This window comes from Falco rusticolus, chromosome 14, assembly GCF_015220075.1.
Source record: "Falco rusticolus isolate bFalRus1 chromosome 14, bFalRus1.pri, whole genome shotgun sequence".
In the NCBI taxonomy this organism is placed as follows: domain Eukaryota; kingdom Metazoa; phylum Chordata; class Aves; order Falconiformes; family Falconidae; genus Falco; species Falco rusticolus.
The window spans coordinates 11204124-11223086 of record NC_051200.1 but is presented as its reverse complement, the minus strand read 5'-3'; the positions used below and the strand labels follow the sequence as shown (position 1 = coordinate 11223086).

General features: G+C 41.8%; 1 protein-coding gene and 1 long non-coding RNA gene across 2 annotated transcripts; one reads left to right on the top strand and one right to left on the bottom strand.

The window, feature by feature from the left end:
* Positions 1-1883: 1883 nt before the first annotated feature.
* Positions 1884-9163, bottom strand: SLITRK4 (SLIT and NTRK like family member 4). Its single transcript, XM_037408517.1, has 2 exons — positions 8855-9163; positions 1884-6426 (listed from the first exon to the last, which is right to left on the bottom strand). The coding sequence occupies exons 1-2, from the start codon at positions 9111-9113 to the stop codon at positions 3863-3865; spliced, it is 2823 nt and encodes a 940-aa protein (XP_037264414.1). The 5' UTR covers positions 9114-9163; the 3' UTR covers positions 1884-3862.
* On the top strand, positions 7522-13137 carry LOC119157517. The gene is made up of 2 exons (XR_005107555.1): positions 7522-7909; positions 12394-13137. It is a non-coding gene; the product is annotated as an uncharacterized LOC119157517 (long non-coding RNA).
* Positions 13138-18963: the final 5826 nt, after the last annotated feature.

Here is an 18963-nt window from a genome sequence, read left to right as displayed (position 1 = left end):
ATATCAATGTACAAATCATGCAAAAGATATTATAGATATTATACCACCATCAAGTTCTGGATGTATTTTGTTGATTCTGAAACATTTGTTAACACTATTCACAAGGCCATGCCTTTTATAATTTATGTAATTATTATGGCTTTTTAAAAAACATAATTAAAGACTTTTATACTAGATTTCTATATTATTATCAATCTTGAACACTAAATGCAAAATGTAAATTGTCTAATGGTCTTGTGTTCTTGCACCATAGTAGTTGCTTTCTGATAAAATTGCACAATTTTTTTCTTTTTCGAAGAAAAGATTACACTATTGATTTCATTTAAAAATGGAAATTTCTTTATAATACAATGAAGACAACAGATTAACACCTTCACTGATTATGTCTATGGGTCTTAACAGCCATTTTACAAGCATGGCCACTCAAACCAATATAATGAACAGACAAATCTCTTAAGCCACATCCGAAGAGTCACCTTCCCAGACAGACTGACTATAGATTTGAATGAACATTACGCTAAAACTGCTGTGCAGACACATACACTGCTTCAAAACATGGAGGAAATCAACTGACATAAAAGTTGTCATTCAAAGTAACAGTTTCACAGAAATATAGTGATTTTGCCAACTTCTGCATTCTTCACTCACAGTATTATGCCTACATACTGCATCATATATGTAAAACACTTAGGAACCATTTCTAGGCTCAGGCTATGCAACCTTTATTGATGCTGGTGAACCTACGCTCAACTGCATAATCCCAAAAGAGTCGCTGGGCTCTGTGTATTATATACAATGTTTCTGAGCTGGCTTTTTTTGAAGTCAATGACAAAACCCTATCTAAACCTCACTCTTGGGCAGGTGTTTAATTACTAGCTCATGAATAAGTACCTCTGCACATGATTTAGGCTGAGTTTAAACACTTTACTGGGTTGAGACCTCAATGAAAATCTTACCCAGTTTACGACCCCGTATAATGGTACAGGATAACGGTTCAGTTCTTCCTCTTTTGATCACTGAATAGAAGATCTCATAAAAAAAAACCCAAAACCAACCAACCAACCAACCAAAACCCCAAACCCCATACCCCAAAACACCACCAAAAATACCAAACAAACCAAAAAAAAAACCCCACCCCAGAACACAAAACAAACAAACCCCCACCATTATTTTTTTACCTGAAGAAGGCATGATCATTTATCTTAACTCAGGACAACATGAGTCATAAGCATATCACTTTTACCATCACTTAAAAGTATTGGCTTATTGGCTATTTTTAATATTTTAAATGCATGCCTTTCAGCAGGGTATGGGACATGACAGTCTCTGACAATGCACTGAAGTGCGTCAGGAGCCTCACGCTTTGGCAAATCCCAGTAAACCCAGACACATCCCGAAAGCCATGCAGCACCATGCAGAGCAGGCACAGTGACCCAATATTCTTAGCCTACTGATGGAACCATTACAGTCTGTTATATCAGTGCATGTGCAACACTCCTTAATCCACAGACTCTTGACAGAGTAAGTTCAAATGTTCTTATTCAAGCCTCAGCCACTTATCGAATCATTAGTCAACCAAGAACTTTTTATGCTAGAAATGCTTATGCACATAGTGTCCGTGTCCTGAAAATCCCTATAACATCCTGAAAGAAGTAAATTATTGTGCATTGATAACAGCAGCTTTTTGAAAGAAACTCAGCCATTAATTTATCTGTTATAATTTTATTATCTTAAGTCATGTATATACTTTGTAGTATGGCGGAAAATAATAAAGTGACCCTCTTTCTAAGTTACAAGAGCATAAACAAATATCTGAAAGTAGAAAAATGTTTTGTTTTGCTTTCTCTTAAATAAAGAAGCAGCTTTTTTTTTTTTTTGCCTTTTTTTTTTTTTTTTTTACCTTTGTTAAAAATATACTGCAGGCTGTTTGCCAGGTACCATTCCAGAATACAAATTTCACAGCAGAGTCATAAAGCCCTGAAATTAGAGGTTTATAATGGAAATAGCTGACACAGCCTTCTCCACAGTATTGTGATTGGGTCTTGCTATAATACTTGCTAGTTTCACATTCATGAAAAACATTCATGTTTATATCCTACTAATCTTAATTGATTTATGTATTGATTATAAAAGGCGGAGGGGAAGGTTCTGGAAGCAAAGGGGATAGATGGTCTTATCCAAAGCTCATTTAAATGAATGAAAAAATTCCTTTTCAAGTCAAAGAACTTTTGTTAATCTCATAGTATAGACCTGTTGTATGATATGTTACCAATATATCTCCATTCTCATCTCAAGGTACTATCTATCAATGAGATACAGTGGGGATTTTCCATTCTCCTGACTATTTTTTCCTAGCTATTCAGATTCAGCTTTCACAAAGGCAGGTTTTCACTCTCTAGATACGAGCTACACAATACTCTGAACTGAGACCACTATATTCATTTTACACTGTCGTTTTAAATAGACATGATTTGCCATTTTGTTTACTGTTCTGATTCAGTTTCTTCTGACTGACAGCAGCCAGACAGATAATAAGAACAGAAAACTTATGCACATACAATTAAAATATTACCCTTACCATGAATTCTGTAAATACTTGTAGTGAAAACTATTTAGGTTAAGCTGTAGAACCCTGAAAAGCAAGACAACTGATGGCAAATAACTGCCTGAGACACAATACTAAAAAACTAATGAATCTATTTTAAAATGCACAATTGGTAACAAATCTGAAATAAGATAATATGCTAATTTCACAAGAATAGTACAGAACAATTTTATTATTATTATATCTGATCACTTAATTCTGGATGATTCTATACATCACATCCCCGGTTTCTGTTTGGTATATTGTTCTGCTTTTATTTATACTGAATGATTAATGCATTGTGATCGGGAAAACAAGTCAGGCATATTAAATACATATTAAGGAGTACATATTTTTTCCTATTTAGTATACAAAGTATTTCATAAATATGAATTATATTACAAAAATAATTTCTGCTACGCTCACATAGTAAGCACTTTCACAATATTGGACAACCTGTTGAGGTTGCAAGCGTTTCACATAACCGAGAAGGAACTCTAGATTTAATTGGAGATGAGTCTTACAACAGATTCTGCATAAACCTCAAATGTTTTCTTCAGGTGCCACAAATACTGCAGAAGTCAGGTTGAACTATTTTCTCTCTTTTTTCTTTTAATTTTATGTATAGACATGTATGCTTCAAGTGGTCAAATTTATTTCATAGGTATGTAATGCATGGTATATTTTAAACAAATATTTGCACAATTTAACATTATAATTCCAGTGGTTTCAAGATGCAGGCCATAAATGTAACCAATTTACACATACTATCGAATGTTCTCTCTTTGCATGCTTGTTACTTTCCAGATAATCTTTAAACAGTGCCATTACAACACCACAAATCAAAGGATTACTCCAGTTCCACCAACTTAAATCCACGTGCAGGATGAAGGACCCAGCTGAGGTACAAATACCAGTACCAGGTTTCTTGTGTTTGTTCTAACAAATCACAAGGAGACGATGGTTTTGCATTTAAGGTACAAAACATATATGCCTCTTGAGGTTAAATTCAGTGTAACGTGTATAAAGCATCCCTTTGGCAATAGAGTTTGCAGTATCCCTACAGAATTCCACAGGGCATGAGCTTTATGTAGGAAATTCTATTAAGGAAATTCTCCTCTACTTGACAAATCGTATGCAGCTACAGTTAATCAGACACCCTTGGATACACCTGCCTCTATGCCTACCAATATAATAGAGCATTTGGAAGTTAAAAGTCAACAAAAGGCACTTTCATCATTAAATAAATGTCCTCTGTAGGTGATAAGATTGTATGACCTATATTTTATTCAAAGCTGTTTGTTCTTCAAGGACTTGTAGGTAGTCAGGTGAACCTTGAAGTTTAGCTTTTAGTTCAAAATATTCACTTTTTCTTTGTTCTACTACAATTTTACTATGATTACCACCTATTAGAGATTTCTTGCTTTTTTTGTCTTGTAGTTTCTCTGGATAACGTATTTCAAAGCCACTGACCCCTATGCTGTTGTATTCTTTTTTACTTTCAAGAAAATTTTGAATAAATACATTGGAATCCCTCCCAGGGAATAACTCATCCAGTTCATCGATTGTGCTAAGTCTTTTTCTGGTATCCACATGCAATAAATCCTTCTCCTTGTCATTAATATTTCTCAGAATGACTTTTTGCCCTGGTGGGTCAGCAAACATGAAGCCCGTTTCAGACTCTTTTAAGCCACAGGTATGACTTTTGCTCATCTGCTCAATGGTTTGAGGAATGAAGGCCTCTGCACCTAGTCCCTCTTTTTTGTTTGACTTGTGATCGTGCTTTCTTAGCTGCAGTTGCATAGAACTGCATTCTTGATTTCCAATCCCTTCGTGCTTTACAGTTGGTTTTTTGTTGCGCCGAAGCACAAAAACAAGAAGGCAAAAAGCAACAAACACTGTTAAAATAAGCACAACTAATATGCTTAAGATTAGGATGGACAATGGAACTGGGCCACCAGGAGGACTCCGAACCGGTCCCAGTGGCGTTGTAAAAGTAACAGCGGGCATAGGACTAGTGAACAGAGCAGATGGCTTGTTTAAAAGCTTAGGACAGAGGATCTCATTTTTCAGAGACTTAAGTTCAATGTTAGCAAACTGTACAGGTGTTTCACATTTCAATTCCTTCACCACAATACCTTCATTTAGCTTTTCAAGCCACAGTTTTAAAGCAACTAAATCACAAGTGCAGTCCCACGGATTACCTTCCAAATCAATCTGTGTAAGAGATTTTAGCTGATCAAGAACGCCACTTACAGGTAAATACATGAAATGATTGTTCCTCAGATTCAGTCTAGCAAGTGGTGCACCAGCAAAAATGTATGCCGGCAAGCTTCGTAGAAGATTGTTGTTCAGGTAGAGCAACTGCAAATTTGGCATTAAGTCAAAGGTGCCTGCTAGGATTTCTTTGATAACATTGTATTCCAAATACAGATATTGCAGGTTGTGGAGCCCAGCAAACATTTCTGGGCTCAGACGTTCTATCTGATTGCCATTGAGATACAATCTCCGTAAATTTGTAAGGTTGCGGAAAACTTCTCCTTTGATCACTGAAATCCGATTGCTGCCTAAATGTAGCAGATCCAGCCCCTCAAACTCAAGGAAATCTGTAGTGTCCACATCCTTAATATTATTGCCATTTACATGCAGTTTCTTGGCATTTAGGGGTTTCGGTACAAGTTCGGCCATTGACTCTATATTTCTTTCTTGGCAATTTACACTTAATCCCAAGTCTGAAGGATGCGTTTTGCAAACACAGGGGACTGGACACGGAGTTAAAGGAGGCACCCTGGTCTGGTAAGATACGATTTGACTGAGATTGCGATTAGATAGTGCTTTGCCTGCTACTATCCCCGAGATCTTTGAAGGATTTGTAGTCTTTGGCGGCTTTGTGACTAATCTGTGCACTGATGTTTGAGTGGTGTGGCCATTCGGTGTGCTGTAGCCGGGCTCCAGCTGCAAAGGAGGCAGAACGCGCACATCAAAATCACTCCCCGTCCCCATGGAGCACAGCTCTTGCTTGTTGGTTTCTTTCAGCAGCCTTCCATACAAGTCACTGGGTGTTTCACAGATAGCTTCTCCAATGTAGATGTTATAGGGCATGTTCTCCAGCCACGCTTTCAAAGGCAACAAATCACAAGTACAATTCCAGGGGTTGTCTTCCAGCTGCAATTCGACAATTCGTCCAATGTGTTCCAGAACTCCAATGTATGGAAGCTTCTGTATTCGATTCCCTCGTATATCCAGATGGGTTAGAGAAGCAAATCGAAAAATATTATCGGGAAGGAATGAAATCAGATTGTCATTAAGAATCAGGACTTTCAGCTTGTGAAGCTTATTGAAGGCTCCCCGTTCAATAAACTTGATTAAATTGTAGTCAGCTTGGAGATACTCCAAGTTCTCTATGCCAAGGAACGTGTCAGCTCGGAGAATCTTTAATTCATTGTTGTTCAGGTGCAACTGTTTTAATGCACTAAGACCCATAAAGGCCCCTCCCTCAATGTTCTGTAACTTATTATTACCCAGTTGCAAGGACACGGCATGTGTAAAATTAAGAAAGGAATTTGGATATAAAATAATTAGCAGGTTGTTTTGAAAGTTGAGGTGGTAAAAATTAGACCATGGTGGTTTAAGCTGATTTGGTCTGTAGACTGCAACCTTCTCACAGTTGACATAGAGTACATTCTCAACTGACACACAGGAGCAAACATTGCAAATTTCCACAGATATATCAGCATCTGCAGTTGTAGAAGAAACTGGAGATGACAGAACCAGAAAGAACCACAGAAACATCTTCTTGTGATCAGCAAGCAACCTTAGGCTCCTGAACAAAGATAAAGAATCTAAAGAAGAAAGAAGGAAAGAAAAAAAGAAAACATTTTTTTCAGTTGTCATTGTTCCAAAACGTCATTTGGGTTAAAAAATGTGTACCACTGAGGTACTGTACCTGCCAAGGATTATAGATAAACTACAAGCACTGAATTTAAAATAACATGAAAGATTTTAACAACCAAACAAATACATGGGAGCTAGAATGATTTGAAATACAGAATGTAAATTTCTGTAGACAAACACAAATAACTCTGAGGTCTGTCAAATATATTTCTACCTCTTGTACATGCCAAGCATGCATAACTAACAAAGTGAAATAACCAAAGGAGATTCCAATTTTATGCACATTTACTCTTCTCAGTCCTGCACTGCTCATATGTTGCCGTGCATTTCAGGGATAATAAACACAAATGCTGGTGTTATACATGCCCAAACATCTGGGTTGGCATAGCACAACACAGAAAGGATGAAAATGCAGACACAAAAAGCAAAGTAAATACTCAATGTATGTATCTACAGCATCAACACATACAGATTATCACTATACTGTTGGGATTCACTCAAGGGATACATAGGCATGCACACACATTGTTTCTGTCAATGATGATACCTAGTTTACATAAATATAGGGGGTAAAACCGATTGCAGAAATGCAATGAACTATCCACAACACAAGATCAGCTCTGGTTGAGCAATGGAAGCACACAAATACGGAAGAAGCATGCACTCATACAGCCCCAGCCCCAGGAATAACAATACCCTGGCTTGCAGGGCAAAACAAAGTCACAGTTCACCATCCTGACACTACTGAAACCTGAGAAGAACTTGTTTTTTTTTAAAAAAAACACAACAAACAAACAACAAAACAACAACAACAACATTATCTAATGTGCTCTTATCCCTGCACTGGTACATAGGTGGCTTTCAAGAACCCTTCATATATAGTCAGCCAGCTGAGCTGCCATTTTTTACGCAGAACTGGAGCCACAGCATTTCCTCTGAGTTAAAGAGTAGCTTGTTGGTGTCTTTCTTTTTTTTTCTTTTTTCTTTTCTTTTCTTTTTTTTTTAAAGCAAACCAGTCAATAATCAATACACTGCTCCCCCCACCTTCCCCATTCCCCCCATTTCCCAACTTGTCCCTTTCATTTCCTGCTGTGGGAAGGCACCGACTTGGCAGGAGGGAGCCAGGGTGGAAGTGGAGAGAGCAGGAGCCAGCTGGAGGGAGGAGAATCGGGCTGGAGGGAGCCGCAAGGAGGGGAGGATGCGCCGGGGGACCTGGAAGGGAGGGCAGAGAGGGCTGAGGGAGGGAGGGCAGAAGGACAAGAGGGAGAGGGAAAGCTGAGAGGAAGCAAGGAAGGATGAGGGGAAGGGATGCCTGAAGGGGTTCAAGGAGGCCTCGGAGAGGGACCGCGGGGAGAACAGGGAGCGGAGCTGCCGCTGCTGATGCCCGCAGGCTCCCGACCCCGGCGAGCGCGCCCAGAGGGGCAAGACCAAGTATGTCCCCGCGCCCTCACCGCTCCATCTCCCTCCCCCTCCCAGGCGCCGTCCCCCCGTATCCCTGCCTCGCCCACGCTCCAGTCCCCTCTTCTTCCTCAGCCCCGGGCCCCCGGCCGGTGCCGAGCGGGCACACTGCGGGCGCTGCGCGGGGCTGGCGGCCGGTCCGCGAGCCCGGCCAAGAGTGCTGGCACTACCGCAATTTTTTGCCGCAACCGGCTCGGCTGGTGCCGGCTCCCCTCTGTCGTGGTCGCCCCGTCGCCCTCTGCCTCCCGGCGGGGGAAGACAGGAGGGACACGGGCGCACACACGGCGCACGCACATGCCGGCCGGGCGCGGGCACAGCGCGGCACTGCAGCCCCGCGTTCCTCCCGCCCTCCTTGGCCGTAGGCACCACCGTGCCGCCGCGGTCCCCGCCGCCAATGCTCATCACCGCCCCCCACCCCGGGCACCTTTGCAAAAGTCCAGCCCGCAGCACATTCCCACACCCCCTTCCCCAGCCCCACTGCGCAGAGCCTGCCCTCCCCGTCCCTCCCACACCTCCGCCGCCTTCCCCGGGCCGCCCGGCCCCCGTCCCTCCGCTCGCCCGCTCCCCCGGCAGGGCTGCGAGCGGGCAGCGCGACGCCCGGTGCCGCTGGCCCGCGGCTGCGGGAGGCGCCCAGCTGGCGGGGAGAGGCGAGCGCGATGGCAGAGGCTCCGGCAGCAAGCCGCTGCCGCCTCGTGTCGCCCCCCCCCCCCCCCCGCGCCGCCTTTAAAATAACAGCAGCAATTATTACACCAATGAAACCAAAGCTTCACAATAATTAAAAGAAATTAAAACGCCAATGTCAAGGCAGCCCCGCCGTGCCCCCTCTCCCCGCCCGCACTCACACGCCCGGCGGGGCGGCCGGCCGCCCCCGGCGATGCTCCCGGCGGCGCTCCGCGGCGAGCCCGGCACCTTCCCTACCTCGGCGGCCGGGGTCGCCGCGGCCCCGCTCGGCTGCGCTCCGCCGCTCTCCCCGCGAGGTCTCCCCTCCGGCAGCTCCGCGCAGGCACCGAGCGGCGGGGGCAGCCGGGCGCCCGCCCCTGCGAGCCCCCCTGGCCGCGCCGAGCGCCGGGGCGCGGAGCGAGGCGAAGCCCGGCGCTGCGGTACGCCGGCGGGCTGCGCCGCATGCAGCAGCCGCCTCGCTGAGCCCTGCCCCGACACCGCGGTCCCCCGCACACATGCGGGGAGAGGATCCCTCTGCACACGGGCACCCGCTCCCATCGCACTGCTCTCGCCCACCCCTCGCACGCAGCGAGCCCCCTCCCCTTCGCCACACGCACACTCGCACACACACACATGCACGCACGCACCGAGCGCTCGGACGCAGCTTTGGCGGGGAGGAAGGAGGCGCCGCTCCGGAGGAGCGACCCCAGCGCACCGCACCCGCGGAAGCCGCTCCCGGAGGCGCGCCGCGCCGCCGTTACCTCTCCCGGGGAGCTGTCGGGCTGCGCCCCCGCGGAGCTCCAGCGGGCGCGGCGGGGCGAGAGGCGCCCCCCGGGGCGGCGAGAGCGGCGGGGCCGCGGGGCTGCCATGGGCGGCGCGCAGCAGCTACAAGTGCCGCCCGGGGCACCGCCAGGACGGGGCTATCCCGCCCCCGCCCGCCCAGCGCCTGGCTCCGCGCCGCTCCGCACCGCGGCCGGGGGAAGCAGAGCGGGGGAAGAGAAGAAAGGACGCTCCCCCTCATCTTCCCCTTCCCCCCCGCCCCGGCTTGAAACAAAAGTAGAGGTGGAAACTGAGTGGGCAGGATGGTAGCATTTGCTGCATTTAATGTGAATTGCAATTATGGAACAAAATCGCTGTGAGGAGACATAGCCGACCCGGTCTTAAGACAACACAGCTATTTGTGTATCTCATTCTTTGCGGTTAGGTGAAATTCCTCCTCTGCTTAGGTAACAGCTGCAGTCTGATGAAAAAAAAAAAAATTAATCCTCTAATGTTATGCACTTGTGCAAAACAGATTCTGCTAATTAAGAAACCCTGTTTGCTTTACTTTTCATAATATACTTTAAAATGGTAATGAATACCTCTAAACAAGGTGACAGCACTTACCAAGGCAGAAGAATCAGTTAGCCTAATGAAATCTTGCAAGAGGAGTTCAACTGCTTGTCCCTTTACCGTGAATGCTAACATAATTCACTTAGGAAACTGTTTATGTGTTGCACACATACCAGTTGTGAGTGCTAGTTCTGGGCAGTAAACACCAGGGAATGGAAAACAGCAACTGCTTTCTTCATTTAGAGAAATAAAATAAATAGCTGGCTCCAAAGGCTGACTGCATCTAATTGAAATAATTGCAGAATGTTATTTTGCATTATGCGGATAGACTGATACCTGAAAACAAATGCAGCTGAGACATCAATAATTTGCATATCACAACAGAACTGAAAGTGATCTGTGATTAATATTCAACCAATTAAAACCTGAAGTCTTTAAAATGTAAACTCTCTTAATTATTGAACCATTAACAAAGTACTGTTCACATAAAAAGGAATGCATGTATATAAAGGGCCCAGTTTAGAAGGATTTGCATAGAGCTTAAGCTGAATTTTTCAAGGTCTACTTAAACTTACAGAATAGAAAGCAAAGTTCTAGAATAAAATTCATTTAGGAAGGTATCTGATTTATAAGCCTATTTTAACAACAGGCACAGAAATGCAGGGGTAAAAATCAAGGTGCCAGTTTTGTTTAACTACCAACATTAAGCTGGATGTTAAACTAATTCCTTGCTTATTTATTAGGTGAAAGAGCCCACAGACAGCATCAAAGACACATCAGACAGATTGCTACTCCCACCACCATTCAAACAACTGCTTGGAGACTGAATCAAAGATCAAACAAGAAGCATAGTAAGAGATCATATTTTAACCAAGCAAACCATGAAGTGAATAAATATTTAGGAAAACTGAAATTGCACTATAACTAGATAATCCTCTATGTTTCTATTATAAATGGCTATTAACAATGACATATGTTTATGGTGTTGTAGAATTTATCTGAGAAGGAAACTTAGTTATGCAATACGGTTTCATTATTAGGGTTTAGTATGTCGTACTTTCATATTTATTTCTAAATTTCAGTCATGAAAAAGAACTCCTCTTCCAAATCCTATTTAAGGGGTTTCTAAGCTACTTGTCCTAACCTAAAACATGCCAAACTCACAAAGATAAAGGGTTATACGTCAGGACAACAAACAAGACCAAACTGAGGATAATTTTGAAATATATGCACAAGCTTAAGATCAAGGCTGTGATCCAAGACGATGACATGCTTAAGGAATAAATCACTTTAAGGGGGTTACATCCTAGAATCACTTGGTTGTACCCCTTTCTTTCAGATCTGGCTAGAAGTTCTGTCACCATCAGTAGAAATTTTCTGTGTAGCCTGATGTTAGCTAGTAATTGGAAGACAACAGAGACAGAAAAAGCACGTTGGATTATCTGCTCCGGTTCCCTAAAGTTTACAAGATTACTTCAGGCTACACACCATGCCCATTATTGTCATCTCTAACCTCTTAAATTTCTTGCTGTGATGGAACCTCATTCATGTCCTCTGATTTTTCTTTTATTTCTCTATCTATTGTTTGCCAGAGGAACATGCATATTTCCTTCTTCCATTTAGCTGAAGGAGAGGAAAAGCTAACAAGCAGATAGCTTAGTAACATGATTTTCTTCAAAGAGAGGTACCTGAAGAAAAAGTGTGAGATACACTACTTTCCAACCGAGGGGACACATACAGGGTGGCATTCGGTAATGGTACAACTGGGTTATCAATAATGACATTACCATATCCAAGTAGAAGTTCTTAGGAGAGGAAGGTAATTTTTACTCCTGGGTTCTGAAATTCATCATGCAATCTGCTCAGAAATTGCAGAAGACTTACTTATATTTTGTTTCCTTTCACATTTTTGTGAGAGCTTCTAAACAACACTTTCCTCTTAAACACAGAAACATGCCTGGTCACATATCTCTCCTAATTTACTTCTGGGCTGATGCAGGAGCTTGAAACTGAAACTGTGTTTTCTGTGTGTTCAAAGTCTGCCAGGAGGAAAACCTTCCTGTAACAAAACCATCAAAATGCAGAGGCCAGTTGAGATGCTGAATCTATTGCTCACAGCACGAAACCTTGGCGAGCATTTTCCTCAACCTGTTTGGCACACGTGCAAATAGGACTTCAGCTGAAGTCAAGGGGAGGTCGGTGCAATAAGTTGCTTTTTTCATCCACAGTAATTTTCTGAGTGAGAGATGAACTGATAGGAAACAGGAGCTAAACATCCTACTAATTCCTGGGCATTTCCAAGCACAATTTAAGATACTCAGGTTGCATGTGTACAGAGAAGTGGTGGGGAGGAGGTGTCTTTCACATGCTTCCCAGCATCCTACCTTTCTGCTACCTATGGATGCATGGGCATCCTAAACACTTTTCCACAGGCACTGAGTTGTACTTTTCTGCTTTCTTTCCAGTTTGTCTGTTGTCATCCTGAAGATGAAGTAAGGGTTAGTCCCTGGTCCTTTGAACTAACCAGAGATACTGATGACACACACCCCCATGGCTCCTGAAATCAGAAGGCCAAGACAAGAAATTGCAGTTGCCATGACCAGTATGGGAGCATGCTTTCCTTGCTCATGTGCCGACACTGGTACTGGCCAGCTGTGAGCAAGCCTTGTGTACCCAGCTGACAAAAAAACACCTGGGAGAGAAGCAGTGTGCACTCAAATGTATTTGTGTTGTTCTGTTTGAAAAGGATCATGCCAGGAATAGAAATTCATACAAAAGATCTCCAGAAATTAATGGGAATCCCTTTGGATCAGGCTCTGTTTTATATTTATTATGTTAAGCACTACATGTTCTCCTTCTTTCCTTTTCCCAAAGAATGGGAAAAAAGAGCCCAAAAGTTAATGATGTGTCCCTTCACACAGGGCCAGGTGGATAAGAAAGTGTTTTCTTTGAACACATGGAAAACGGGTTAACAATTCTTTGTACAGGAAAGCAAGGGTTTCTGTGGGCTCTGTCTGTTCTGGAGTTTCCATGGTTAAACAATTTCTGTTCAACAAGTCTACAACATGTTTCTGCTCCCAGGTAGATGAGTAACAACTGCCATACTCAGCAAACAACAACCACCAGGATATAGGAATGACTGTGCAGCACTGTCTTATAATAAGGCTTCGACTGATAGGACATAGCCTTCCGAGGAGGAAAAAAAAAAAGTAATAACCCCACCCCTTGTCCCCATCTTCTGTGTATTTTGCCAGACTGTCAGTCAGAGGAGGGGGAGGAAGAGCAATCTTGAAAATGTTGTATGTACTAGAGTGACTCTCCAAATGTGCATCCCTTTAAAGGTAATGTGTGATAGGAAACAGTGTATGTCTGCAACACACTGAAGACATAACCACTGTGAAAAAGTACTGTGCTTAATAAAGTGGAAGAAATGCTGTCAGATATATGTCTCTGCTTGGCTCTGTATTATTTCCACCTAACTTACTCCATTTTATCCAGGACCACTCTTCAATGTGCAACAAGTAACGATCACTTGCTCAGGGAAAGCATCACCTGAGAAAAAAACTGAAATGCATGCATCCCTTCAACAGGCATTAGCAGGCACTTTTCATTCCATCTTTTCTTACTCATTTGTAATGACCCGTTGTCTTAAATGTTCAATAAAGTGGGCATGCTGCTGGTAGCAGGTCTTCTGACTAATTCTCTTTGCAAACTCAGCCTGTGGGGATGTCCAGCTCCATAACACTACTCTTGACAGATTTTACTGTCAGGGCACAGTAGGTAGGTATTTAATTTCACTAAATTGCAAGATGTCCAGGGCTTTACTTATTTTCTTTCTCTGTGCTCATTTACCCAGGGGTAGTTCATCCTCCAGCTCACTGTCACAGGCTAAAGCCAAGCTTGGCCTATCCTCCTGCCCCCTGAGAAGTGTGAAATCAGAAGACAAAGCTTTAAACTAATGAAAAAATAATGAATGAAGAACTTACCTGGGATATTTTTTCTGCAAGGTTGTATGATATAAGGTTAAATGCAAAACTTAGAGGCAACTGCTGGTGTCCTACCCAAGTCTCTTGTGGAAACAACTCACTAAACTGGTTTCTCAGGAAGAGAAGTATATTTAGAATAAGGATTCTGTGCTAGAAACCTCTGACATTATTGAATACACCGAATCATGAAATAACACTTCAACCTCCCTGAGCGAACGGCCTATTACTGAATGAAAGAACTATGCCCATGTACTGCAGAGAAAATTTAGAGAAATTTGACTGCAGCTGGAAATGATGGAGGATAGAAAGGGAAAAGGTACTCTAAGAAGAGGGAAAAATGTATTGTGTTACAAGGCTTGTTTCTTTGTTGGCTTCTAATAACTTTGTCTCCAATAGTGGAGCAGGGGAAATCTTTTATGCTATGAATACCATAACTGTTAGGCTTCCAGTCAGGATTGTATGGGTTGAGGTCACTTGCATTAACAGAATGCGAATTTAGAATATTCTAATTTAAGTTCTCACTCCTCCACATTCTCCTCACATGTGAGACTATTTCTTACCACCTTCTGGAATTCCACAGACTTAAATGGGGCTTCTCACGTGCTTAAAGGTCGATAGTATAACCTCCTCACTAAGCTACCTGCAAGCAGAAAAGTCTCTTACTTTATTTCTTAGAAAGGTAAAGAATAACGCTTACAATAAGAGTGTGACAAAAGAGAATAAAATAATTGTCATTCAATCTTTAGAATGAAACCCAAATGCTCTATTTTTTGCTGAAGTTTAAACTGCTGCTGGCTCTTGGATGAAGAGCTTTAAGCTGTGACCATGTGGGACGGGCAATAAGTGCAGAGCAGCTGGCCAGCTACTCCTGTCTCTCGGCACACCGGGGAAGTCACTCCCCAGCTGCTGCAGGTCCTTCCTCATCAGCCGAAAGGCCGCTGTTGTAGAATGAATAGGTGTCTACAGAAGAGACCACATGCTTTAGACTTGTTGCTTGATTTAGGAAACGATTTACACTAAAGGGGAAATACCTGAAGCAAAATTAAGATATTGCATGGGTTTGCTTATTGCTCTACTTCAATCTGCTTTTGCTTCTGGGGTTTCTTTTGCAGCTGCCCTAATTTCCTCTACTTTTACATTTTTCTATTAATTTCAATTAAGGCCTCCATAGGCTCATGAGCTAACAGACTTTTTTATTACTGTATTTAAAAAAGCAGTTCTACACTGTCTTTCCTATTACCTCTAGACTATTGCAAAGGGATGTGGGAAGATGGTCTTTCAAGAAGAGAAACTGCAGCTACTTCAGTAACTGAGTGGTGACATTTTTTTAACCTAAAGATTAAACAGCAGTGTTGATCTGGTATAAACTGGCTTCAGGGAAGGGATGCTGAGCCAGTAACCAAAACAGAGGTGCTTACTTCTAACAAAAAACCATTTTGACAACATATCAAAATGACCAGGAAAGAGGTGGATGAGATGGGTGTCTCATCCTCTTTAAGAATTTCAGCCCTGACTGGTGGGAGGGAGGAATGTCCTCTCATTACCTGGCTGCCTCACGTAATTGCCTCCAAGGCCTGAGCAGCCAATCCAGACTGTTCCAAAAGCAGGTAAAGTGAAACTTCATCATCTTAGCAGGAGGCTTAAGCACAGCAATACGTAGAGGCAGCTCTGCTGCATTCGCTACTGGATGGATGCACCACACAACAGGAGCTGAACCGTCAAAAGGAAGATGGAAAAACCCCAGAAATATCTTAAAAAATTTAAAGTTAGATTTTAAGGTGGAGGGATGAAGTCTTTCACATGATTTGTTGTTGGTTTGTTGTTTTGTTTTGGTTTTTTTTTTTTTAGCTTCCTAGAGTTTACAAAGTATATCAAAAGAAAAAGACTTCTGACAATATTAAGCAACTCTTGTAGTCACGGGACTCTTATGTGTCTCCCATCTTGTAGCTACATGACATGCCTGGCATCTGCAGATAAAACTGAGATGGGTGCTTAGAAAACAATGTCAGAGATGTAGGTACATTAGCAAGGAGGGCCAAGTTCTGCTCATTTTTATAATTATGGGGTGGTTTCATGAAAGAAAGACAGGCTGATTTTCTCACGCTTGGGCCTTTGAACATTTAAAAATGAAAGGTATCTTTTCTTCCCACATGTCCGTGAAATCTAATTTTCAGAAGAAACATTTATGCATATTTACTAAATAGTGAAAGAATCAAAGACAGGTTTGTGTGAAAAGTCTGAACCCACACCTGAATGATGGAAACATTGTAGTCTAATGGAGCATCCTAGCCTTACTGGGATCCCCTTATGCCAAGAGGAGGATATACCTGTAGACACATGGAATCTAACCAAATAAATAAGATGGTCTCTGCTTGATCTCAAGGTCTGTGACCTGAATACTTTACTGACATACATTTCAGGTCCTCTCCAAAATGTGAAGTTATAACCAGCCAGACAAATCTGAATCCAGCATGCTCTGAATATAAGGGGAAATTTATTTTATTAAATAAGTGATTCATATATCAATAAAAATATTCAGATATTCACATATCAATAAAGTAAGTAAGGAGCATTGCAGAAGGATGAAAAAGAAAAAGCTGACATATTGTAACCAGGGGACCCTAGCAGGGATCACCTTAAATAGCTGAAGAACGGACTTGGGCGACTGGAAGGAGCGGCAGAGGGATAATTTCAGGAAGCTCGTACAGAGTTTGGGAGGCTGGCTAGGAGTGCCTGAGTAATATTCATAGAGACCTTTATCCACTAATGGAACTGACAGAAGCTGACAATTATGACAATGGTAATGAACCTGTCTTATCTATTTTAAGACACCTTGTATGAAGAAGATTCAGAGCGAAAGAAAAAAAAAATGTTCTTTGGCTGGTTAAAATACCATAACTTCAAGGGATTCCCTTTCTGTTCACTCTGCATGGAAAATATACAAAAGCACCATAATTGCAGAGCATTTAAATAGGTCATTTAAAATAGATCCTACAAAGTGAGGAAAAAAAAAAAAAAAGCCCATCCTACTTTAAAGCCATTTTTTTTAACAAAAAAAGAAAGAGGATTACTTTCTGTTATCCCTCACATGGTAGAAGGCCAAGAAAACCTGTAGATTTATTTTATATGGCCGCTTTACCTTTAGATTAGCCCATACGTGATGTCTTCTTGATGTTTACAGATGCCAAAGGGTCTAAGACTTCTCATTTTTTCCCGTTTCCGTTTGTTCTGAAAACATTCTGTATTGACTTTATGACTTTTTCTTACACTATTCTGTGTTGTTTTCTTTATCTCCAAGATCATTTCTATTATTGTATTTATTGAAGGAAACCTTCATTGGGGTTGCAGTGGATGTAACTATATTTCCTTGACAGCATTCCTTTTAGTAACCCTGTGTTTTTTGTTGAGGCCATTGAAGTAATTTTTTGACAAAGTCAAGGTGTAATGCATCTTTCACTGAAGCCAAAAAAGTCACTCAATTTTGTTTAAAATAAGGGTTTCTGGTGCTTTCCTATTTTAGTAAAAAATTCCATCATGTAATGACTGTTTTGAAAAGAAACTTTACTTCCTTGTGCAAATCAACATTAACTCATACTATAAGTCTGAAAACCAATTAACTAACACCATGAAATGCTATTCAAGTATTGTTTCCCTCCTCAGGTTGTATCTTGTTAGTTTTGACAGGTGCACAGTGACACACAATAAAAGCTAAAAAGGCCTTTATCTGTATCTCTTCGGCCCTTTAAAACTGATGTACAGCTGGCAGGTTAGTATGGATACCTGCATACAACGATCCAAGTTTCAGCTGATGGTTGGTGGTTAGGAGTTGGTGGGAGTGAATCTGTCCTTCATGTTTCAATTTAGCATCTAATTTTTTCAGAGCCGCTTACCAGCATGTAATAACATTTCTGTACCTGCACCCAAATGTGGTTGGGCATTAAAAAGTGCAATTTAGGAGCCAGTCTACAAAACAATGAAGTCAAACTCATAATGCTCAGTCAGACTATTTATTATCCAGTTTTTGGAAGTAGTTACTCACTTGCCTTATTGTTCAGCTTAGTGCAGGCCTTGAGACCATGTCTCAATTTATGTTTTCGTTTGTGTGTTTGTTTTCTAAATCACAGAAGACTTTCAGTTTTAGACATTTACTAAGTAGGTGTTAAAATGTGGACATTCTTGAACCTACTAAACCTGGTATTATTATTGTAATTAGAGTTGAGAATCAATATTCCCCAAACACATCGTAGAGGCTAACAGCAGAATTTTGTGGTGTGGCCTCTGTTCTGTCAGCCTCTGTCAGCTTTGGATTTCTTTCATGAAGTGATATCTCTATCGTATAAAAAATCTGTACCCAACATTTCACCAATTTGTTGTATTTCCCTGAGGATTTTTTTTTTTTAATTAAAATAGTTATAATTAAAGGAAATGTTATTTTTTAAAAACTAATTTTTGGCAATACTTAATGCTAAGCAGAGCTGATAATCCTAAGGTAGAAATGTCAGATATGAAGTAGAGAACAGAGTAAGGAAACATTCCCCAAAACGTTTATCCTGAGACTATTCCCTTGTGGTGCCACCACTGGGCAGTTCTTTGATAATGTTAAAGATGAGGTTCTTGGATCCTTTCTCCAGACCAAAGCAGAACAGAGCTACCACGTATGAATTGAAAACTGAAACTTTGGCTGGCTTTATATGTATAAAAAACCTTTCTGCATCTGAAAAGAGTTATGAAAGCAAATGGACAAACAGAAACTGAAACACGCAAGCAAACAAAATTCAGAAAACATATTGATAGTTTTGCATGGAATCCCCCAAAATATCATTTACGTTTGAAAATTTGCCAAAGTTCATAGCTTAAATTTAAAATTTATACATTTCTGTTTGCTCTGACAATAAGTAACATTCATTTCAGCTGATAATGTTCTTCATAATACACTTTATGAATTGTCACAGTTCTCTGATTTTAAATCCCTATCACTGCTTGTCAGAAGGAAAAATGAAGGAACAGAGGTTTTGAGCCTGTTTTTTAAGACCAGGAGTAAGGACCCTC

What these genes read in the sequence shown, in the direction of transcription:
- SLITRK4 (XM_037408517.1), bottom strand. Translation starts at nt 9,113, where the DNA reads ATGTGTGCGGGGGACCGCGGTGTCGGGGCAGGGCTCAGCGAGGCGGCT. An exon ending in CGGCGACCCCGGCCGCCGAG is followed by an intron (nt 6,427 to 8,854) that starts GTAGGGAAGGTG and finishes TTTCTTCTTTAG; the next exon opens with ATTCTTTATCTTTGTTCAGG.